The following is a 23,850-nucleotide window of genomic DNA, read 5'->3' as shown; positions in this document are numbered from 1 at the left end:
ATTGGCAGAATTTAGAGAGTCAACATGTTGATCCTCATTTCCATATTTCACCTGGGTGCTAAGCCCAGCATTAGAGTGGTCTCCCATAAATACAAAAGCAGCAGAGCAGAAAAAACTGGTCTGCGTGCAACACAATGCTGCTTGAAATGCAAAGCAAACAGATATCACTTACAATTTAAATTCAAAACAAAAACAACCCATCTTTTGTGCTCTGCACATCATGGCACAGTGGGGGAAGGAGGGAGGGGGGGGGTATTTTTGTTGAAAACCGGGTAATTATCGTAAGTCTCTCTCTTCTCATTCAAAAGAACCGTTGCCCTGTCTCCCTCTGTTTTCTGACAGCATTATTCAGATGAGTTCTGCATTGCAGTCTGAGTCATGTTTACTGACCAAAGCCGCAGTGTGAAATCCAGAATAATTGCTCTCCACAACTCCCCTGGCATTCCCTGGCACATTGTGCTGTTCTGTTCAATTCAAGCAGGAAGTCCAACTGAGAGAGAAATTTCCAAAAATAAATTAAGTCAATGTTCTGTTCCTCTATTTTTCTGACACATTTTTCAGTGTCATTGAAAAATTAATGATAAAAAATCAAAAATAAAAATCCCCATATATTTTTTTTGTCATTAATGCTGCAGGGTGATAAGATGAAAAACACAAAAAGTCACTCAGGAATGTAGACACCTCCAGCCTCCCTGTCACTGAAAAAAGGTCTCTACAGTATATTTAGCACCACCAACTTTCACACCTTGAGATACACCTGTGATAAGGTAAGAGACAGGTAAGCTTTGAGATACCTGCTGTGTATCCACTACTAATTGCTTAAAAAATGGCAGATAAGCAAAACAAACAGATGTGTCAGGGCACAGTGTGCACAGCTCATTATAGCACAGCCTTCTTCAATATGGAGCCATACTCTGTGCCTGTACAAAATGACATGCAGGGAGGAGCTCATAGTGTGTGGTGTCAAGCGAGGCAGCGCTGGTAACAAGCAGATAACAGTCCCACCAAGATGGCATTACCAATGCTTGGCACAGGAAGGGATGGGGTTGAGTGTATCATTGCCATTCAGCGACGCACAAGTGTAAATATGCGCATGCTCTCTCACACACAAATCTCACAAGCAGCCGTGTTTCCTCTTGCCTGCGTGTCAGTCTCCCCAAATTGTTTCATGTTCTTTAGAGTGACAAAGTAAAACCAAAAGGCAAACAAATCCTCCTGGGACAGAGAGGCAGAGAAAATACTAGTGTCAGATATTTTGTAGTGCCGCCTGTGCCTAATAGGTCTTTCTAGTCTTGTTTCTTCAAAATGGCATTTTCTAGTTGAGCTCCGCTCTAAGGCTTTAATAGGAGGAAGCATCTCCAAAGGACTTACTGCCATCTGTTGGTACTGAATGTAACTGATTATCAGTCGATAATCTTTGTGCTCTGCTGTACAGTACATTCCTTTGTGATATGCATGCTGACTTGGACTACTATTAGCCATTGTAATAATAATAAAAAAAAAGACCCTTCAGAAAATGTGACCAATTCTAATTCACAATGGGTTATTCAGCTACCTCTTTACATATGGATTTTCTTACATTCAAAGCCTGAATACTCGCCTGTATGATAGCTGGAGCTGAAGAGAAAAATTTACCTCTGGAAGCTGCAGTACATGAAAAAGGCTCAAACATACACAAATCCTTTCCAGAAATAATGGTTATTCCTCAACACCTGGTTGAAGCCCAGGCCTACTAATATAAAAAAACCAAACATCAAATATAGAAATTGTGGTTAGGAAATCAGAATTAAGTTTGCTGACAATGTAACATCACCAGTCAGGCATCGGTTTAAACATACCCACTGAAAATTTCAGGATTGTTTCGCAGCACCCACGACATTAAAATGAGCTGTCTGTTCTTTAGGCTTTGTAAAATAACTTGTCATAATGAATGTACGTGGATCTCCGTTTTCATAACATCTTGAATCACCATCTCACTTTCATTTTTGCATGCTTCACTGAACCATAATTACCATAGTAAGTAGGTTGGGAGTGTAGTGAATGAGATCGTTGTTTGCACCTCAGGTCACGCATGCCAAGCTGCCTTTCGTGATTACTTGATTAGGTGAGACTAGAAGCGACCAGTCAGTTGGACATTTTCAAGGGTGTACAGGTTGATCTCTGGCACAACAGATGGATTTTCTAAATGAACCTTTTTGTATGTTTGGCTGCTTATGTATGACTTTTCACACTGAGAGTTATTTGATGTGACTAATTGTACCCAGCAATAATAAAGACATCAGTAATGAAAACCATTCATTTCCTTTTATTTTAAAAAGTCAAACTGTATGGTAAAGGAAAACAAACTTACAAAGCTACTATGGTTCTGTTACATAAGATGTAAAGAAAAAAAAAAAAATTCATTTTGTGGGGCATTGTCATCGTCACCGTTGCTATTTAAAAATGGCACAGGTCCGTCACCAATGATGGAGAAGAATCTAAAAACGAATTCAAAGTTGTCACATAATTGGCAGAAATGTAAAATTAGGTTACAAAAGCAATTTGCCTTTCACAGGACCAAGATATCATGGCTACACAGACGGACCTCTGGCAAACTTGAGTTTCAAGAGTTCCGTGACTAAATACTATAGCTGTGAAATATGCCTTCAAACTGGGTAATTTTAAAGGGAACCATTCAAAAAAAAAAAAAAAAAATCAAAAAAAAAAAAAAATTCCCCTTTGTTACATGAAAGGGGTTTCAATCTATTTAGCTAAATGTGGCACTGTGACCGGCTCCCGAAGGAGTATAAAGAAGAGTACAAGTATTGAGTCAGACAGAAAAACATGTCTAAAATTAAAACAATTATTACTACAACTATTAAAGCCCTTGATGAGGAGGTAGAAGAGAAAAGGGAGAAAAAAAAAAGAAAACATAAACAGACTTCTGTAACAAACTCTTCTACTGCATCTGATTTTATGTTAATGTAAAAAATACAAAATCAGGATAGTAGAGGTTCTTCAGTCTGCCTCCTCTTCCTCAGACTCGGACTCTGGAAAAAATAAAAATAAAATAATAATTAAAAAAAAAAAACAACAAACACATCTGTCAGCACTACGCACAAACATCAAGTTACACTAAGCATTACCACCAATGACACATTGTCTTAGAAGGGGGACAGAAAGCAAGACAGCTGGTAGCACTAGTAGCTTAGAGAGAAATACAAGGGATAAATCAGTTTAATCCATTTGTGACCAAACCCATGTCAAACATTTAGGAGGTGAGTGTGAGGTGCTTACCTTCCTCTGCGCTCTTAAGCCATTCGACAAACTTCTTCATCTGCTCAAGGAAAACGCTCTTCCCTTTGGCTAAGTGGGCTTCATTGTACCACTTCAGAATTGCCTCCTCACTCAAGACATCCGCTAAAAAAAGTAACCAAAAAAAACAAACAAACACATACATAAAACAAACAAACAAAAAAAAATCTATTCAACATGACGCCAGAAGCACAGATGCGTCTGCAGGTGCCTGATAAACAAATGTCGCCAGGCAGGTTGACGACATCAATCAAGAAAAACTTTTGGCTATAATCTCTGGCCATCTGGCATCATTCATACGTGCCTACATAGCTTCCCAATACAAAAATCTACTTTTTCCACAAATGTGAGGATGGGAACAAAAAGGAGCCTTATGGACACCAAATAGCTTACCTTTGTAAAGTAGAACAACTATTTTCTGGAAGGCCTTCATGAAATGGATGTTGTCGTAGCAGTACTCCTGGATCTTTAGCAGGAGAGTGAGTTCAGAGAGACCCTGGGATGTAAAGGCCTTCAACAGTGGGCTGTATTGCTGAAAATGCACAACAGGGAAAATTAGAGTTGTATAAATTCAGAAATGGTGAAATTTCAGAGGATAGAATTATTTTCTAAATGCTTCCATTACTTCTACTTTTCTGACTGTTAGTAAATCAATTGTCCTCACTGCTTCGTTCGTCTACGTTCTGTTAAGTACATCTCTCATTTCTGAGAGTGTGCTGTCATGACAGCGTGAGAGCCAAGGAATAGCAGAGCCGTATAACGAGGGGGTCACCTTTAAATGTTTGATGGCTTGTTCTGTGACGAGCTCCTCCTTCTTGTTCCACTCCACAGAGCTCATTACACTGGACCAAATTAGTCCAATCATCATCTGCTCTGAGATGTTGTTCTTCTTGATCTCCTCGCGGATGTTGGCGATGATCTGTAAGGCCCAAGCCCAGAAATGAACTCACATTATTGGCAAAGCAGGCAAACCATGGCCAGCATATGCTGAGGCTTATTGCTTATCAAATCCTGCAGACGTCTGAGGTATGAGAACCCTGGCAGGAAACAGAGGCTTGTGGCAACAGATAATATGTGCAAGTTGACTGGATTTCAGCAACTTGTCATTGATTCATAGCATCCTTTTCTGCCGCACTCCTCAAGACAAAAGGGGGCAGAGGTTAAGTAGGAAGCGATCTTAAGTGCCACCCCTCAGTGGTGTGATTGAAAAGAGGGACCCAGTAAATGTAAAAGAAGCTGAAAAACTAACAAAGCTTACATCTTTGAGGGGTTCCCCACGTGACATCTGCTCCTCAAGCTCTTTCTGCAGCTCTTTGCGGGCACCTATGGACTGCTGGTTTCTGGCAAAGTCCGAAAGCTCCTTGAGCCCTGCGTCTGTGAAGTACTTCGAGAAGTGCTCACAACTCCGCTTGTTGGCAGGGAAGAGCTCCTGAAATAGCACACAGTCAAAGCTTGAGACAGACCTTGCTCAGCAGACAAGACCTCTTCAGCAATTAAGTACTGCCTTGCACACCAAACTCAAATAAATTAATGATTATTAACTTTTGTTTTCATCAAACAAACAATCTAAAAACTGCTTACACATGAGTAAACAGACTGTTGACCCTTATTAATCTAAGAAGCATAATGCTTAAAGGTTTCTGTTAAAGGTCCTGTTAAAGGACCAAATCCAAATCCTGTTAAAGGTTTGATATTTGAGATGTCACTCTCACCATGAGTCTGTTGTCCATGCCAACCTTTCGGAGACTGGCAGCAACAGAGTTGATGTCCTTTTCAGAAAGCCAGGATTTGAAGAGTTTTACAGCAAAGGATGTTGAAACACCTGAGCAAATGCATTCAAATGTGAGTCATCTGTTAGTAACAGACCTGCTGGGATAAAGTTAGGCCTGAGTAAGACATTGGTAAACACAACTCCAGGATGCGATTAGACAGGTTTTAACTGGAAAAATGATGCATGTGTCAAAGAGTAAACAAAATTGGTGTGGACCAAAGGCATTTAAAAGAACCCCTAAATTCAAAGAAATACCATAAAAAACAACATGGTTTCAGTAGAGCTGCATCAATTATTCAATCAACAGAAAATTAATCAACAATTATTCTGATCAATTATTCTGATTCTAATCAATTAATAATAAATGATAATCAGTTTTTAAAGAAAAAATGCCAAAATATCTTTGGATTGTGGACTTTTGGACGGGACAAAACAAGACATTTAAGGTTGCATCTTGGGCTTTGGGAAACAGTGATCAACATTTTTCACCATTTTCTGAAATTTTATCAACCAAACAACTAATCGATCAACCAAAATAATCGACTGATTAAATCGACAAGGAAAATACGTTAGTTAGTTGCAGCCTTAGATTTCAGTAACATAGTTTGAAAACATGAAATGGACAACCTCATTACAGAGCTCCCTCCCTGGTGTAAAGGCCATGACACATCAAGCCAAGTGTTGACAACAACAGAAACAAAAAAATCAAGCCATCATTAATTACAACATGGCTAAGTAACTCTGCTAGTGGCATCATTAGTCACTTCTCACCTTTACCACTCTCACTGTATTTATTCCTGCTGTCCATACTGGCTGTGAAGAGATATGTTCCTCAGGCAATTTTAATGCAAGTGATGAGGAACAAAAGTCCTCGTTTTGTGCAAAAATGCATTCTTAAGGTCAGCTGAAGCTAAAATGAAGCTTCAGCAGTGGGGAAATTGTAAAAGAGTGCAACTTTGGAAAATACCCACTTGAACTGACTAACTCAGACTGCTACGTTGACTTAACAAAGGATTTCACTCCAGTTCTCTGAAAGTGTGCCAATTTGTGAAGTCTTCCTGGGGTAGTGTCTGGTTAGAATGAAAATCTTGTTAAGTGAAGCATTTAGGCAGATATAAGGATGTAAATTTATGTTAATTCAGACCTCAATCCTTAAAATGTTTGATAAATTTGCAAGGAAATCCTCAAGAAGACAATAAATCATTAATTCAAAGAGGACAGATGATTGGACAAACTGTAAAAATCAATGAGAGAGAAGAAAAGAACACAGTTTTATAATGTTCTACAAGATTAATTTGAAGGTACACGATGCTCCTCCTCCCTCTTCAAATCTGCTTCTGTCTGTGGACCTTATCTTCTAAACAATGAACTAACAAATAAACTTGGTACGCCTACAAGGCAGAAAAGTGGGTACCTTCTTTGACCAGGTTCTCATTGAAGAGGCTGCTGAGAATGGATGCAGAGATATTGCTGTTGGCCAGCAGAATCCCTGTCAGCATGGCCAGCTTGTTGCGCTCAGACTCTGTGAAGCCCTTGAGAAACAGCAGCAGCTGCCAAAGAGCAAACATACAGTATCAACACAATCCTATAGGTTGAATTGAGTCAGACATATTTTCAGAATTTTCTAGCTTTGGGTTGTAATAAAATAGTCATGAAGACAAAAACTTGACCTGAAAAGCTTTTATACTATGTGTTAAAAAGACCTCCAGCCAAAAACAAACCTTTTTAATCTCCTCCTCAAGTCCTTTTTCCAAATATTTGTAACGTCTGATGAGCTTGTTGAGGACCTAAAAGGAAACACAAAGCATTTTTTCATGTTTTAATACTAACTAGAATAGATTTTTAACTTCCCTGCAATAACATTTACAATAGTGCAAGACTGAAATTCACCTGTGCATATGCCTGCATGGTCTCCATGTCCTCTTGTGCTTTGAAGAGACAGAATTCTGTGCAGGTCATGTCATCTGACAAGGTACCACCTGGGGCTGAAAAACATATTTTCTGAAGTGAGTCTTAAGCATTACCTCCTGAGTTACTTTACTTTGTGCAATTTTGTTTCCATGATTGTATAAAAAAATTTGAATGAATAAATCAATAAGTTCTTTTTTTCTTTCTGTAAACATGTTTTTAGAATTTAGTACACATTGTCCACACACAACTGCAGGCTCTTGTTTGCAATTGTCATGGGTACTATTGTTAGTTAGATGATAATGCTCAGCTGTTCAAAGGACTGATATCCTCACAATCAAACCAATAACAACACCAAAAAAGGCCCTCTTTAGATATAAGTGCAACTTTTAAAATCTCTCTGTGAAGGCAGAACAAATATGAACGAGCCCTGTCTCTTACCCAGCATTCCACCGGCCACCAGGATGTCGAATAAAGTCTCAACATAGCGACGGTAGTCAAGTTTGGCACCAGAGGCATCAAGGAACTTTGCGACAGCCTCCAAATCTGTGCCACTTTGGTTCAGACCTTGTACGATACTTTCCTGAAACTGGGTAGGGTCAAACCTCTCCTTTTCATCTATTGAAAGAAAAAAGGTTCACTTGAGTTTCACCCTGAAACTTACATATGATCTTTTGACATTCTGAAGGAAATATCAAACCCTATGAACAGTTCAAACATATAGAGATGTGTAAATTGTGACTTAAGCTCTACAAGCCAAAACACTAATACTAAGCTGCTACCTTACTGTGTGTGCTTAATCTTCATTGCCACTGAAAAAAGAAGACTCTTTCATGTATATTTATTTGCCACAAAACAGTTTTGGGCTAAGTGTAATCCAGTTGCTACACACATCATTTACGAGTCATCTTGAAGTCTCTCACCTCTTTTTCGTGTTTTGAAACGTTGGCCTGTTAGTGTAGGCTTCTGCTGCCTTTGATTACTCATAAAAGACACTCTGGAGGACACAGGGAAAAGCAGAAATATGATTGGGATTAGCAACCAATAATGATAATAATCATCTGTACCCCTTATACTCCCTCCATCTATCATGTTAAGTTATGCATGTGGCTGAAAACATCAGTTTCAGCAGTCACCTCATTTTATTAAGAAACTGAGGACATTGTTCCATACTACATTCCTTGGTGAAGGTCGTTCTTAAATGAACATTAATCAAAAGATAATGGAAACAAACAAGGGAACAGCAGTGGAGTTAAAAATGGGTGTAATGTCATGCTTATGTGTAATCACACAAGCAGTGTGGGGTAAAACAAGCCAGAGTTACTCTACTCATACCAGCATCAACGATAGGTAACGTTACAATTAGCTAAATGTAGTTAACATTGCAAACACTATCACATCTAATTAACTGGATAGAAACTAACTTATCTAACTTACTCATAGCAAGTCACTAGACGTTTATACAGGTGTTCACTGTTATGATGTGAATCTAACAAACGACATGACGTTAGTTACATATTTTCTAAAATAACGATTAAGCTAAAATTGACAAAGTAACATTAAACTGTGACAGTAATGAACATGTCTAATGTTAGCTAAAGCCAGACAGAGCCAAGCAGGACTTCAGTTAACACCGGGAAATGTTAGCCAACTCCAGCCAGCTTCCTTTATTTTCCTGACGCAGTGCCTCAGAAATCAAAAATATATAACCACCGCTCAATTACGTTGACCTAAAACGAACAGCAACTCACCGAAGTCCTATTTATGGGCAAAAACAGTCTGTGAAACAAAAAATATCGCCACTGGGTTGTAGCTTAGTACAATCAGTTCCAGACAGTGGAGAGGAAATTATAGTAACGACGCATGCGCGTTAATGCTAAATCTATTTGGGTCATTACACTCCTGTGGGGAGAGAGTACAGTCCACAAACGGCTAAAAGTTGACAAAATAACGTTAGAGTGAAATAACAATGGGAAATTTACCAATGAATGTAGTATTTCGTGCATTATGGCTGCATTACTTCTCTGCCTGTGACGTTGGCAGGAGTAATATAACGACAGTTCTTGTAAATTAACCCCCTGTGCATTTCCTAAAATTAACGGTCAAACAAATAGGCTAGCAGAAATGTTTCAACCCCGTTAAAAACTGTAATAAAACCACTTTCCTTACCGCAGAAAAGACGTTTTAATCTGTAATACAGAAACACCAAACTGCCCCAGAGCTGGTATCGTCAAATAATTGATTAAAAAGTCGTTGCTATCTAGAATTAAGACACAGGAGGGGAGTGTTGTGCTGTCCGGTGGAGTAGTAACCGTCTGTCTTTGGGATAAAGGGAAAACTTTCATGATGCGTTCACTGTTGTTATTTCATCTCGTAGATCTTGTTTCTGATTCCAGCAACTTCTTTTACTCAGATAAAATTAGATGTTTTTAGCAACGGATTGAAATTGGAACCTAACAATTCCCATAATAATTTTTATATGCTAAACAAAACGTTGTTTTTTTTAATCAGCCCATCATTCATTCATTAAGTTTCCAGAGAGTCGTGTATACAAGAAACACCCACCTAGTCCGTGAAAGGTTATGCAAATATGGTTTAAGATGTTTAGATATGCTGCTTCAATCAATCAATCAATCAATCAATCAGTCAATCAATTAATCAAACTTTATTTGTATAGTACCTTTTATACGGATTAGTGCAGTTCAAAGTGCCATACATTGAATGACAAGCCGATTATATGACAAAACAATTTGAGACCAATGTACGAGAGAAATACAAATGATGTAAATTTAAGAAAAGAAAATATATTGAAATTAAAGCTGGACTAAAAAACTAGATCAAATATTTACATTTCAACATTAGAAGTGACTGGTGTTAGCTAAAGGTTTGATGTGGTTAACGTCTTCCCTCTGTGGGATTAATAAGTGATTCACGTGGACAAAAGCATATCTCCCAATATTTCCGACGACACCCGAACGCAACACAACCCCACCTCTCCCCCCACGCTGGAGGTGATTAACAGACGCTGAACTAACACAGAGACGCCGCTCTGGACGCTCCCTTCGACCGGCGGACAGTCCTCTCTCCATCCAGAACTCCATTCAAAGTGCTGAGATCCAGATGAGAGCCCCATTTCAGCCCCATCCAGCACAGCAGACAGGCTCCGAGTTAAACTAAAGACAGCGGGGAAGGGCTTCAGAGCCACTCCAGACTTGGAGAGTCACCTCTGGGATCCTACTTTTGTCTGTAGAGTGGATTTAGGACGAGAGGGAGCAACTCTTGCGGAGATAAAGAGGCAAGTTTGACATCCTCTCTTGCTTGGCTAGGTGCTAAACTGCGAGTCCTTTTGTTACTGTTTGATTCATATGTTTCACTCGTTGTAACTTTTCTCAAAAGTTAGCTTTACATGGTCTTTAGACCGTCTGCTTCTTCAGCTCATTCATTCCTCTTCACTAGGTGAAGGGAGGGGGTTGGGATTTTTGTTTATCTTTTTTTCTTTGTGAAGGAATTGTAACGGTGAGATGGTAAAAACCGTGACCATGTCCTAGATTAGTTTCGCCGTTTGTTTCTGTCTTACAGGCTAGGCAACTCTAATCAAAGCTTATTCAGCGCTGTGAATCAAAAAGTGTGGTCGTTAATTGCCTACATCTGCGGGTTTAAGCACCATCTTTGTATTTCAAGAGTCAAACCACTGCAGACCCAAACGCCTAGGGCAGTAGCAGATGTGTCAACTCTGAAACATACTCATTCAGAGTTCAGCCCTGAAAGTTTGGTTTATGCAGCGTGGAGCATAGCAGCAGCAGCAGAAAGAAAGAAAGAAAGCCAGCTCAAAAACACCCGTGTCTTCTTCATACGACTGAACAATGTGTAAATGTACAGCTCAAGTCAGCTTTAAATCAGACATGCAGGGATAAATGAACACGGTGAACTGAACTCTGGTTTTCTCATTGGGGTTGTTCAGAGTGAAACGACCACCATCTTTCACACGTTTTGCTGACTAAAAGCATATTCATACCCTATGATCTATGGATAAACATGGATATGATATAAAGAAAAAGATCAATGTCAGCTTAAAAAGTGGATAAACTGTCTGAAGTTGGGCTTACTCTGTGCACCCATGGTTTTAAGACGTCTTTATGTCGCTGACTGGAATAAATGACTGCTCAGCACGGAATGCATGAATAAAACTATTCACCTCCTCTGAGAAACATCCTTAAGTTCCCCATGTTGGAGTCGAAATGCTTTCTTCCTGCTGGGGTCCCCTGAGGCATCCAGCCTGAAACCCAGAGGATCAAACAGGAGGAATACCTTATGGCAGTGGTTCTCAAAGTAGGAGTCCTTGAGGGGCTTCCAAGGGGTCCCCAGCTAAAAGGGGAATCATTTATTTTCACTGTAATTTCATCCATAACACAATGACAGAATGTGTGACTATTTTGGTCATGGGTTTCATACACTTTCTGTAACAAAACATCCAGCCCTGGGACAAAATCTTATCAAATGGGGGGGGGGTACAATGGTCTAATCCGTGTCACTTTAGGGGCCCTTGACGCAAAGCAGATTGAGAGCCACTGACTTATGAGAAGAATATTACTTTGAAATAACAAAACAAAACCATACTACATTAGATAAAAATAGCCTGTAGACTACAGGAAATAATTAAAATAGGGGAAAATTCTGCTCTCTGGTCATCCTGGAGTGCCATTGAAACTGTCTATGTGTGCATGTACTTCAAAAATATTGAAGTTAAAGAGTTTGTTTGTTAGTGCAGCCTACTTGGTGAAGAAGTTAAGCAAGTCTGCAGTTTCTAAATGGAAATAGCAACTCTTATAATTATTCAGATCTATGATTCAAGGCCTGCAGAAACTGCTGATTGTACTCAGTCTAAACATAAATTGGTCCTTGACTTTGACTCAGATTTTTTTTTTTTCTCTCTCTCTTTTTGGCAATAAGTAGTCAAGACCAAACTATGAACATTTCCATAAAGTCTATAAATAACCATGCTTCTGAATTAACGGCCTTGGCTCGACCCAAAACTGATTCAACACATAAAGTTAGTTGAAATCTAATCTTTGTTATGCTTTAAATGTCACATGATCGCCTTTGATGCAACACTTGTTTTTATGCTGGACTGTGTTTTTGAACGCTGCAGTTTTTCAACTCCTAATTCCATCCGTGAACTCGAAATCCCGAGAGGATCAGATAAGACCGTCTTTTATAAATGATGTCTGTCTCTTTGTGGTTTTCCACAAATATGTCCCGCCTCTATTGGCCCTAGAGTCCCACTCGGGGAAACCAGATGGGAACTTTATTACCTGCACTGATCAAACAAACAGTGATGTAAGACGACTGTGAGAGGTAGTGTGTGGTAAGCCCTCAGAGCTGCAGAAAGACTCTTGGAAAATATAACAACCGTTTAGCTCAGACTTGGAAGAGGGCAGTGTGTGAGTCTGTTTGAGCAATTGCCATTGTAGTAGCTCCCCTCTGTGTGAGCTTGTTAAGTTGCAGCTGCTTTTTCTAATGTGCCAAAAACTTCTTCACGAACACTGTCGGGTGACATGCTCTGATGTAACGCGGTGTGTATAAAGGACCAAAGTCCTGCAGCCAGGGCCATGGTGATGAATAGTGTTTGCACTTGTCTGCCCGTGCAGCTTAGTCTAGTGAGGCGTGTGTCTTGTGTTAGCCCTGCATGACAGAGATAGACAGGGGCACATGTGCAACTCCACAGACTGGACAATGAAAAACCTTCAGCAGCTTTGCTTTAAAAGAGGATTTCCTAAACCTAGGCTGCATGAAAAGTCCAGTGGATTAGTTGCATTTCCAGTTCTGTGCCTCGTCGGCATCATAGGTCTCAGATGTGAAATTTTCTGTTGTCTCACATAAATTTGGGATCGAAAGGGTCAAAATCATACGTGGTCTTCAACCGTCCCCCGTGCTGTTTGACTCCGTCAGAGTCCACCTGTTCGACTTGATCGCTCCAACTCTACCTCCTTTGTCTCCCCATGAAGCTAGAGTAATAATGCTGCACATTCTGTTTCAGCTCTTTGTTGCTTTGTTTAGTCCAGGACAGCTGCTTTCTCCATTTTTACTATATGAAACCAAGCCAGGCCAAGTGTTTGACTGCCTGTTGTGCAGACGGTGCAGATCCAGCTAAGACAGAGCAGCCTGGGGAACATTTGTGTGTATTTATGTACTACAGTGAAAATTTGTAAGCTCGCAGGGCTCTCCTGTGTGCATTCATTTCATAGCCGACATGCGGTCAGGTCACTTTAAAGCTGTTGTTTTGTGGTGAAGTGCAACATTTCGAACACCCGAGGATCGAGAAAGGAGTTTCGGCTGCATTAGTCGTACAGACCGGTAAGCCCCGCAGGCAGGGTTTTCTTTAAATCTCTACCTTGCTAGGCTAAATATATTCCAAAAATCAGGATGCAAGTGTCATCACCACAGCTGAGCGTTCCCTTAAGAGTCGTGAGCGAGCGCTCTGTCCAGAGGAATGTGCCGGTGTTGTATATTTTACCTCTCTAATTGTTTTGAAGGCATTACCTGTTGACTGTGGATAAATGTGAGCACGCTTCATGTTTGGTACCTAATGGCACTTCAGAGGACTCAGAGAACAGTTCCCTCACGTTGCCGTTTAGAGCTGCCAACGTGAAAAAGGTGCAGAGCACGAGGTTACCTGCTACCTGTTTCACGACGCAAGTTGAAATCAGAAGTAAAGGCTCATAGGTTGTTTACTGTAAATCACTCTTGCAGTGTGTTTATACCAGTAAGGGGAATAAGAATCCGCTGAAGGACACCATCCCAAGCCTCATTGCCTATAAAGAGGAGAGGGAAATGGGCCAAACATTCATCTGCTTCATTTGTGAAATAAATAAATGCATAAAAGAGTAAAACTCAGTCTTGTAACACAGACGGAAATTCTTTAAAGTCCTTGAATACTTTGTTTCTAAGTTTTTTTTCTAACATTATATATTCATGACCAGCAAAAAAATGGTATTATAAGAGTTTAACACACAAACATAAACAAAACAAGTCCACAATAGGCCATAGACATTTCGACATGTGACAGTGGGGGGAAAAAACACATGTGTGAATAATGAAACTGAATTCCACATAACTGCTTTTTGTTTCTGTGCACGCTGGCTCACTATCACACAGTCATGGCACTTAAAAATACAACAGGGTCATCGTGCTTTTCCTACAATGACGAGTCAAAACACCGTGGAAAAAAAAAAAAAGGCCTGTCGTCATCATATTTTGAATCAGATGTTGCTTAAATCTAATTGGTGCACGGAAATACATGACATCACCTGTTTCCCAAAAAAAAAAAAAAAAAAAAAAAATCAGTGAGAAGAGACGCAGACGGAAAGTACAGCGATTTCTCATGTGACGTAACCAAAACTGTTTGCTTTGTGATCACGCGCTGTATTAGTACCTTATCACTCAGTCAGAGAGGATAAAATATGTTTTTAGGGCCTTTTTAAAGCTAACACATTAATAATCATTCCCGGTCCCCTTTTTGTCAATAATGGTTTTATCTGCCCAGTGAATGAATGATGGTATGGTTCCTCGATCCTTTTGTCATCTTAATGTCAGCAGCAGGCTCATGTTTTGCATATCTACTCGTCTTAATCTCTGCCCGCAGTTCGAGCTGTATTGTAAATAAAGACCAGTGTTTGTTTTTGGGTCGCAGGTTTATATTTAACCGGGCCGGATGGTTGAAAGGGATTAAAACACCACACCATACCCACCCCGATTTACCGTGTAGGTCTACATTTTAAGTTTTATCTAACGTTGGCACTTTTCACAGTAGATGGAAATCATTTAATAGAAGTAATTAAGTGCGAAATGTTCATTTTGTTCAGTCATTTAGTGCGCCCACAAGTGGAATGACTGCCAGTTTGTTCGTGTGCCAGCCTGTGCTCACTCTCTCTCACACACACACACACACACACATACACTCTCCATCTCCACCTGGAGTGGCGTCGAGGACTCGTGGATTGGTGGTCACTTTCCCCAAGGCAGCAGCTGGCTCTCTGCTCCTCTCAAAAAAAAAAAACCTCTGTCCTCCTCTATCCCGGGCCCCGCTCTTTGGCACGAACCCATGCCACGCCGCTGCTCTATTAGGGAGGGTTTTTAATCTCCATCATTGCCAGCAGGCTGTGATATTGTGACTCTTCTAGCCCCGTGACAAGGCCAGCTTGATCTGCGGGGGAATTTACAGACTATTACGCGGCGTAATAGATTTTATTATCGTTTGTTAGCACATAGAAGCCGATGTGTTCTCAAACAACCGCTCCCAAGGTAGAAATGACACCAATCATCTCTCGGTGTAGCTCACACCATACCCATTTAGTCTCTCACATACCGCATGTCATTGTAGAATCTGAGCTTGCTTTGTTGATCGTGATGAAAATGAATGGCCACTCTGAGCTGCCTTCTTTTTTTTTTTTAAACAAAGTCAAATACATGCACAACAAAAGCTGGCGCATTGGCTCAACTCCTTGCATTTTCACTATTTGTTGTGTGTTTTTCATGCATGTGAGTGCTTGCACGGCTGTTGACCTTTTTTGGGGTAAGTGACTTGTCTCCTCGCTTAAGGGCAGAAAAGAACACGTGGCCCCAGTCTAGAGCCTGTAAATAATACATGTATGTTTTAATGGTGTGTTGTTTTTTTTTTTTTCATGGTTTTCCCCCATAGCTTGAACTGGCTGGGAAATCTGGGTCAATGTCAGAGGCAGGAAGAAAAGCAGGTCTCATAATATCGTTCCCAGGTCCAGCCCTCCACTCACTATCAGACTTTCAACGATAAAAATCTATTTTCATTCTCTCCTGTCGAGCATCTTCTAAATACAGCACTTTAATCCGCTGTACGGTAAAAATCCCAATTTTAAACGGTTAATTCTGTGACGTGTACAGTATTTTTGTATGCGGGATCAAAACGGTGACTCAATAGTGCCCTTCTGCTGACATTCAGGGCGTGGTGCATTTGATCTCGCCGGCACGCTGCATATTGCGTGACACTAAGGAGACGGTGAGGGGGGGTGGACTGCTTAATGGAGTGCCAGTGACGGGTATTAAGTTGAATTTATATCGCTGATATAGCTTTTATGAAAGATGGCAGATAGTTGTATCAGGATGTGCTAGCAAGAAGTCATTTATAAGTGAGAGAATGATATTAAACGTCTGTTCATTTGGCCGTACGGTTCAGTTATCATTCAGTAAGTGTGCAATAAAGTTTCAATTTAGATACAGCCAAGATGTTTCAAACAGACGCTGATGTTTGCCCTGCTTTTTGGTACATTGGTACTTAAGGTCATCGTGCTGGTGAGGTTTTGGAGAGCAGGCAACATACTACCAGACAAGAGTATTTGACCATAAGTTTTGCTACATCACCGATTCATCAGATTTTTAGATTTGAGATTAATAGTAAGCTAAACCATGTGTGTGCTTACTGGCCGAACATGCATCAGAGAGATTTCATCAATCTCTCTGATGTATTTTTGCATCAGAGAGATTGATAAAGCGGGACACTTCTAATCCAGTTTCTAAGTGTAATTCGCTAAAGGGTCATACAGGGTTCATTTTGATTCAGACTGATAAAATTAATCTATTCTATCATACAAGGTTGACAGCTGGTTTATTGTGGGTTGTTTTTGTTTTTTTGTTAGTTTTTTTTTTTTTTTTGGAAGGACAAAAAACAAACTCTTTTTTTTTTTCTTATGCCCTTCATGTGTACACCGAGGCAAACCACAAAAAAAACAGTTTTTTAAAATCTACCATTACAGACTAGTTATATTCCTCATCTCTCTACCACTCAGCAGCGAGGATAATCCCCCGAGTTTAATCAAGGCTGTCAGGTTTTTTCTCTCATTCTCCCTCTTTTTGGATTCAGTACAACATTTAGCAGCAGGCAGCAACTCTTATTAATGGGATTGTGTCACTGGCTGCCTGGAAGCCCCTTCCAAATCTGGGGTAGTGGGTTATCAACAGAGGAGCTGAGGGCATCCGGCACCCAGGCTGCAGACAGATGCAATATGTTGTCGGTCAGAACGGCATAGGCACTCAGGCGACATGGACACATGGTGTTCTCCCCCCAGGTCAGTAGAAAGGCGTCAGCATCTGTTTTCACTGAGGAGGAGTGGGCTCTGTCCTTTATACTCTTGTTTGTTCATACCAGAGACCAGACTCAGCACTTTCAGTGTTGCATGTCTACTCTCTTACTGTCAGGCACTGGGTTAGCAGAATCTGGGTAGTTAATGACTTTGTAGTAATTGGTGCAACCAATATTGATTGTGGCAGGCTCATACAAATATTTCTCTGATGCTCTGGATGGCCAATATTCAAAGGGGTCATGATTGTTTTTTAATTTGAATGTATTTTCATGGACAGAATATAAATGTAAGACTAGAACCCTTTTACTGAAAGGAATTTGTTTAATTGCATCCATGAAATATGTGGATGAATTCCAACTATTCATAAGGGAGCTCTCGAGACCATAAATATAAACAAAAAAAACTTAGTAGCCCTATGAGAAATGGCATATTGGCAGTGCGAAGAGAATTCACAAACCGACTAAAATGAAACCGAGGAAAAAGGGGGGGGGGGGAACAGAAGAATCAGAGCAACACAACAAGGCGAACGCGATGCTCAGTTCTTGTCGAGAACAAACAAATAACCCTGGAATGCTGTAGCAAAGCAGCGGCGTTATGAAGTCTCACAGAAAGATAACATATGGGGTGAGATCACAGAGCAGGTGAATGCCGTTTCATCTCTGCAGAGAATCAGCAACTATGTCAAAAGGAAATAACTCGATTTTAAAAACCGCGTTGAAAACAACCAGAGCAGCTGGTAGACACGAGCCTTCACAAGGAATGTGTTGGCACAGTGCCATCATACCCAGTACTGGCACAATTCAGTGTTTTGGTGGGCACAAAGTCATATACTCTGCTGGACTGCACGTTGACAAGCAAGCAAATATTTCTCCCCCCCTGTGTTTGGTATATATCTGAGTCCATATCAAGCATCTTTGCAGCATCCTCGCCATTTAAAATGTCTTAATTGCAAAAAAAAACATCAATCATTTTGGTGCATTCTTCCCCCTGTCTGTCTTGGCCCAACTTTTAAAAGTTTTGTTTTCGTGCTCAGTGTGACAGTGAGTGGTTTTAGAGTCTTAGAGTCTTGCCTCCTACTAAGAGCCTGGCAACTTCTTTATGGGCCAATAACATTGTGCCCTGCAGGGGAACAGAAGCCAGGGGAAAAGTGAAGTGGAAGTCTACCCAGGGAATCCATTTTCCATTTCCAGGAACTCACGCTGTTTCTAAGTTACTGCTAAAAGTAAGTTTGACAGCTGATAGAGAGTTATTCCTTTGAAACAAAGCGAGGGTTTTCTGCGGGAGCTTTAAGTCGCCCAGTTGTAGCTGTCTGCGTTTTGTTTCAGATCACATAAAACCCCTCTGATCCGGTTGTTAGATTAATATGCAGAGAAGTTTTGAAAAGTGTCAGATGTCGGCCAATTTTAGGGCTTTCTCTAATTTCCACTCGCATCACTGCTTTATTCATCGAAACACATGTCTAAAACATCAGAGCGCATCATAAATGTGTAGCCTTGACATATTTTCATTCAGTGCCCATCAGCGGCGGTTACTGGTTATGCAAAAAGAGTCATCTGTACTACGAGAGCGGTGAACAATGGTCGACTACATGGCCTCATCTATTGGCCCGGTGTGGACAGTCTGTCACAACAGCAGACATTAGGTTTTTGGTACAGCAAAGCCCTGTATCCAGGCCCTGAATGTATCCTAGGCCCCTCTTTTATCTTCAACCCTATAGCGTTGGGATTACTGTCCCAAAGGCAACGGGACGCAACGCTGGACTGAAAACTGCCACCCCCAGCAGTGTTTTTGTCTAGGTGCACTCCAGCCCCAGATCCTTTACCGGCCCCAAATATTATATTGCTGCAACAAGCAAAGATGGGTGGGGGGGGAAAAAAAAAAGTGATGAATTTGGGGGGGGCTATTTCTTTGATGTACAAAACACCCAGAAGTGGGAGCAGATTCCAACTGAGGTCAGGGGCTGACTTCTCCTCTTATGTAATTACCTATGGGACATTCTCACATGCCAGAGGAGAACAAGACTGAACAGCCAATCGAAAGGCCCTGCTCCTCCCCTGGAGTCAAACCACTGCTGTACAAACATGTCCACCCCAGAGTTTATTTGCATTAGCTAATTTTAGGACTGTTTATTTACCGATCAGAGAATGTCTCTTAAAACTTTGCCGGAGACCTCGCAAATAATGGCCAACAAACAGAATAAAGGCGTCTTAGGTGTAACTGAGTGATACCTTTTCTTGAACCTGACCTAGCAATCGTCTCTCGCTTTTTTTAATGCACAGCATGATTGATGTATCTCTTCCTTCCTCTGTTGTTTTTTTTCTGTGCAGGGGGGGACACCGGCAGCCAAAATGGAGGTGAAGACGTCACTTCTAGACAATATGATTGGGGTCGGGGACATGGTCCTCCTAGAGCCCCTGTCTGAAGACTCGTTCCTGGAGAACCTGAGGAACCGCTTTGACCACAATGAGATCTACGTAAGTCTCCACCAATTTACATTCAAATAATAATTGCATTGTTGTAACTGAACTTCCATCCATGTAAAAGAAGTGTTGTATTGTTCTGATCCCTTTTTTTGCTCATCCCTAACTCCAAACACTGAAATAGAAAGCTTCCCTAAGGAAACATGCTTCTCATAACTCTATTGTTCCACCATTCACTCGCTCATTTTAGTCCTGGCAATAAAAGTAGCACAGATACAGAGACCACAGTAACCAGCCAATCAATAAATCACATCACAGAGGAATGTAGATGATACATTTAAATGAGGCATGAAATCCACTGCTCGGGGGATAAGGAGGGACCGGCTCGCTGGCTGGCTGTTCATCGCTAGAAGAAGGGAGTTGTTGAACTATCATCCCTGCATCAGACAATTCGTTATGGGCTTTATGCTCTGGCACTCCAGGATTTTCTCTGCTCTGCAGGTTGGCTACCCCAGACATCAGCCACAATGATTACAGCTCTGCCCTGATTGCTGTTGGCGCACAGGGCTCCTCGCCCAAGGGATGATGTCATCTCGCATAGAGACGATTGCCATAGCAGCGCACTAGATATTTTCTGGAGATGCAGCCCACATCCTGCTGAGGATTGGGAATGGTGTTTTCACATTTCTGATGCCCTCAATTTTCTGTCCTAAACTATAAGCTCAGAGCTTTTTTATTTCCTGCGGTGCTGACCTAAATGTTGTGGAAGAGGTTAAACATGCACAGTTGTTTTTTTTTTAAGATTATTTAAAGAAAAAAAGAAAATCTGCTTATGTTTTCATTACACTGGTTTAAAATCTTTAGTTTTTACATTTCAGATGTTACCTTTTTAGTTTAGTGCTGACTGCATATGAAGTGAAAGTAAAAAATAAAATAGCATTTTCATGGAAAGGTAAATAACATGGTACTAAGTCTATAATGGAGGCATTTTGGTGGCATAAGCTGCACTTTAAGAGTGATGACCAGGAAAAGCTCAGAAGCCTATACTTATCCAATAAATCTGTGGTGTGCAATCCTTGCATGTGAATGTATTTTTCCCCCATGTGCCATCATTCTTTACAAATGGCCCCAACCCCCCCACCCACCCCCTCACCCCACCCCCAAACTATCATATGACAGCTCACAGCAGAAGAAACATGACTTTGTTTTCCAGAGGGACAGTGCATCATGTATCCAATAACACTGTGGAAAAATCAAAGAGAACGAAAATTACCCTGTTAAGTGTTGCCCTGCGTCTCATGTCTGAAGCTCTCTGCCTTTTTTTTCTGAGCGAGAAGAGTCGATGGAAAATTTCAGCGTTTCTCAAAAGTTCATTTAACTCCTGAAGCTCTCTCCGTTTCAACCGGCAACTCCTCTTTTCCTTCGCACCAAAACTAAAGCAGTACGTCTCACTTTAACATAAGGATTTCCTCTAAAGGCATAACCAATAGATGTCCTGAAGTTTCACAGTGAGCATCAAAGTCTTTTTTTTTTTTTTTTAAATGGCGTGACAGATGAAGAGATCAAGACACCGACATATGTTTCGTACATAATTGCTTAGGTTTCAGCTCCACCCGTTTTTAATTAACCAATACCCTAGACCCCAAAGGCCTTTTCACACCGAGTCCCAAATGTTCACTTTTTTTTTTAAACTTAATCATATCCATGCCGTCTTGCACATAGATTTCTGGACATTAATTTTTAATGTTTTTTTTTTTTTGTGCTTTCTTGCTTTTGGTCAAGTGAAACCCTCATTAACACGTTACGCTGCTTAGATTGTACACACTCTTTCCCTTTGTACCCATCCTCCTGCACTTCAAAAGGGCTCATCCTGCCTCCAGTGCGCTATCGAACGAGAGGCTGTGGGAAGTTGTGGCTGTGGTTGCCACAGGGAAGGCCATGCTCCACTCTCGTCAGAGTGGGTTATGCAACAGCCATTACCATGGAGAGCAAAGAAAAATGTTTCAGGTTGATGTTTGAAAGTGCTATCCAGGCTCTGTTTTGAGCGTAGGAGGATGATGATGATGATGATGAAGATGATGGTTGGTTATGTCTGCTTTCAAAAATATCTGACAAGTGCTAGCTGTTGAGCGCTACCAATGTGAGTGTTATATAAAGGTGTTCTTCTGTGAGAAAATGTAAAAACATATAAAGCGGTGCTTTTATGTGTTAACAGATTTTTGATGATAAATCCACTGTTGACATGCTTTATCTCCTGCATTTTAATAACTGTGTAATTAATTTTTTTTTTCTATGGGAAGCCCTTAACCTAAATTGATTCTTTTCAAACATTTTCATTTTATCTTTAGGCTTTAAGTTTCTTTTGGTTGACAACAAATACCAATATCTAAGCCTATCAGGCATTAGCATGAATACTTGTGCACATATATTTACTGAAACCCTCCTTCGGCACCTTGACCTCTTTGCAGTCTGTTTTTACTGCCCAGCTAACAAAATCTAACATCTAAATCTAATCAACTTTTCTTTTTTTTTTTAAAACATATCTCCAGTTTCACTTCAGGCATTGCATGCCTCAACGATGTATTAGGAATACCAAGCAGGGAAAAGCTGACACAAACAGAATTCCTCCTATCACTACTCAACAATTAGCACCCCAAATGGATAGAGGGCTGGAAAAGTTGTTGACAGCAGTGTTGTTGTGAAGCTGAGAAACGCCACGTGGTGTCCAACTAACTGTTCATGTTTTTCTTCACCCTCCAGACATACATTGGCAGTGTGGTGATCTCCATGAACCCCTACAGGTCCCTGCCCATCTACACGCCAGAGAAAGTGGAGGATTATCGCAACAGGAACTTCTATGAACTTAGTCCACACATGTGAGTCTACCCGCCCTCCCACCCCCTCCAGGTCTTTCCCAAAACCACTCAGTTTTTATGTGTAGCTTAAAGGCTCGAGCACTTTCACAGTGAGGTTTTAAATTTTTATTCTTTCTTGTGAATTTTTTTTTTTTGTGTGGCTGTATCAGTGAACAAGTGACAAAGGCACTTCAAAAAAAGTTTTTTTTCAAGGCTTTGTGAGTCAGAATGTGTTGAGCAGGAACTGTCATCTGTCTGTTGAAGATACGGTGTGTTGCAAAACCTCTGCAAGGATTATCAATTTGGACCCAGTGACTAATGGGGAGGGGTGGGCGGGATTGAGATCAGAGGGACACTAGCTCTTGTATGGAGAGTCAGTCTGGTGGTGCTGCTGCTGCTGCTGGCCATTCAGCACCGTGGCACGCCATCTGTCCATTGGCAACATTAAGTCAGCATTGCTGTGAGGCTGCCAAGATAAAACAAAGCCCAACACTCGTCAATTAGCCTGCTGTGTCTCTAGGCTGCGGCTAAAAACCCTCAGAGAGACGAACTGAAAGAGCGAGAGTGCCCTTGTCCCAGAACAGACATACTCCCTGCAGACAAAAGCAAGCGTCTTGGCTTCACTTTACAGCCAGCCATCGAGAACTGACATGACACAGTTTCAGGCTGTTTTGCCCCTTTTTTTTCCTCCCTTTTGTTTTCCCCGTGGCTGTCTCTTCACTCTTTTCTTTTGTATAGTAGCTCGGACTACTGGTGTTTACAAGGACTTTTTCTCATGGTCATCGACTTTGTGCAGCGTTTTTAGGAGGTTGTCCTAGTTTACCTGTTGAGTTATGGGGACTTTAATTGTCCACAACAGATTCCCATTTAAAATAACAATTCAGGTCCTCGCTATGCGCTTTTGTTGGCTTAAAGCGGTGCTCTATCAAACACAGCTCACAGGCCAGCTCTGCGATTAATACCTTAAAGCGAGATGTTGCACAGAAGTGAATATAGAAGGTGGACTGTCAAGTCTTTTCTTTAATGTTTTTCCATTGAATTCTTATTTTGAGTACTCTTGAACCATTATTATAATAACAGTGATGCCAAAATGCCTCATTTTACATAGTTGGATACTGTATCGCAGACCTCTGTAAGGATTATGAATTTGGACTCAGGGAATTTACAGGCCTCATAAATAAACTTGGACTCTAACATAAACATCAACGCCGCTAGTGTTATATAAAGCTGGTAAACACTGGTGCATCTAAAAAAAAAAACCTGTTTTGCAGCGGACAAGTATTTTCATAAATGGTCCCTGCTCTGATTACCACAAGACCATTTAGATACCCAAGGCTAAAGGCTAAATACCTGACCATTTGTCAAAGGCTTTGCAAGATCATTTTCATACCATACTGACATGAACTGAAACGAGTGGCTGCTTTAAAAAGACGGTGCTGTAAAGTACGAAAGGTTTGTATGAGCTAAAACATGCAGAAACACTGCTCTGA

The 23,850-nt window shown here is 40.9% G+C and overlaps 2 protein-coding genes across 6 annotated transcripts in view; one reads left to right on the top strand and one right to left on the bottom strand.

The window, feature by feature from the left end:
- Nucleotides 1–2,282: 2,282 nt before the first annotated feature.
- Nucleotides 2,283–9,333, bottom strand: LOC137192452 (eIF5-mimic protein 2-A-like). Of its 2 annotated transcripts, none has more exons than XM_067603177.1 (12): nt 9,143–9,333; nt 7,897–7,970; nt 7,415–7,591; nt 6,956–7,050; nt 6,787–6,852; nt 6,480–6,615; nt 5,007–5,116; nt 4,553–4,723; nt 4,067–4,213; nt 3,688–3,826; nt 3,277–3,399; nt 2,283–3,029 (listed from the first exon to the last, which is right to left on the bottom strand). In XM_067603177.1, exons 1-12 carry the CDS (start codon nt 9,316–9,318, stop codon nt 2,998–3,000), a joined length of 1,446 nt encoding a protein of 481 aa, XP_067459278.1. In that variant the 5' UTR covers nt 9,319–9,333; the 3' UTR covers nt 2,283–2,997. The 2 variants fall into 2 exon arrangements, with proteins under 2 accessions (XP_067459278.1, XP_067459279.1); XM_067603178.1 differs by lacking the exon at nt 9,143–9,333 and adding an exon at nt 8,725–8,929.
- A 635-nt stretch (nt 9,334–9,968) lies between these two features.
- The window catches only part of myo1b (myosin IB), a 64,608-nt gene continuing 50,726 nt past the window's right edge, over nt 9,969–23,850 (top strand). For 2 of the 4 annotated variants that reach the window (XM_067603176.1, XM_067603175.1), the window contains exons 1-3: nt 9,971–10,268; nt 19,413–19,559; nt 22,266–22,381. In XM_067603176.1, the coding sequence (XP_067459277.1) occupies nt 19,434–19,559; nt 22,266–22,381 (242 nt within the window). In that variant the 5' untranslated portion in view covers nt 9,971–10,268; nt 19,413–19,433. Of the gene's footprint in view, nt 10,269–19,412; nt 19,560–22,265; nt 22,382–23,850 lie in introns of all 4 variants that reach the window. The other 2 variants (XM_067603173.1, XM_067603174.1) reach the window with 2 other exon arrangements.

Source organism: Thunnus thynnus, chromosome 11 (assembly GCF_963924715.1).
Source record: "Thunnus thynnus chromosome 11, fThuThy2.1, whole genome shotgun sequence".
Lineage (NCBI taxonomy): Eukaryota > Metazoa > Chordata > Actinopteri > Scombriformes > Scombridae > Thunnus > Thunnus thynnus.
This window is presented reverse-complemented; position numbering and strand designations above follow the sequence as displayed.

What these genes read in the sequence shown, in the direction of transcription:
- LOC137192452 (XM_067603177.1), bottom strand. Translation starts at nt 9,318, where the DNA reads ATGAAAGTTTTCCCTTTATCCCAAAGACAGACGGTTACTACTCCACCG. An exon ending in CCATGCAGGCATATGCACAG is followed by an intron (nt 6,853 to 6,955) that starts GTGAATTTCAGT and finishes GTTTCCTTTTAG; the next exon opens with GTCCTCAACAAGCTCATCAG. An exon ending in TTGAGGAGGAGATTAAAAAG is followed by an intron (nt 6,616 to 6,786) that starts GTTTGTTTTTGG and finishes GCTCTTTGGCAG; the next exon opens with CTGCTGCTGTTTCTCAAGGG.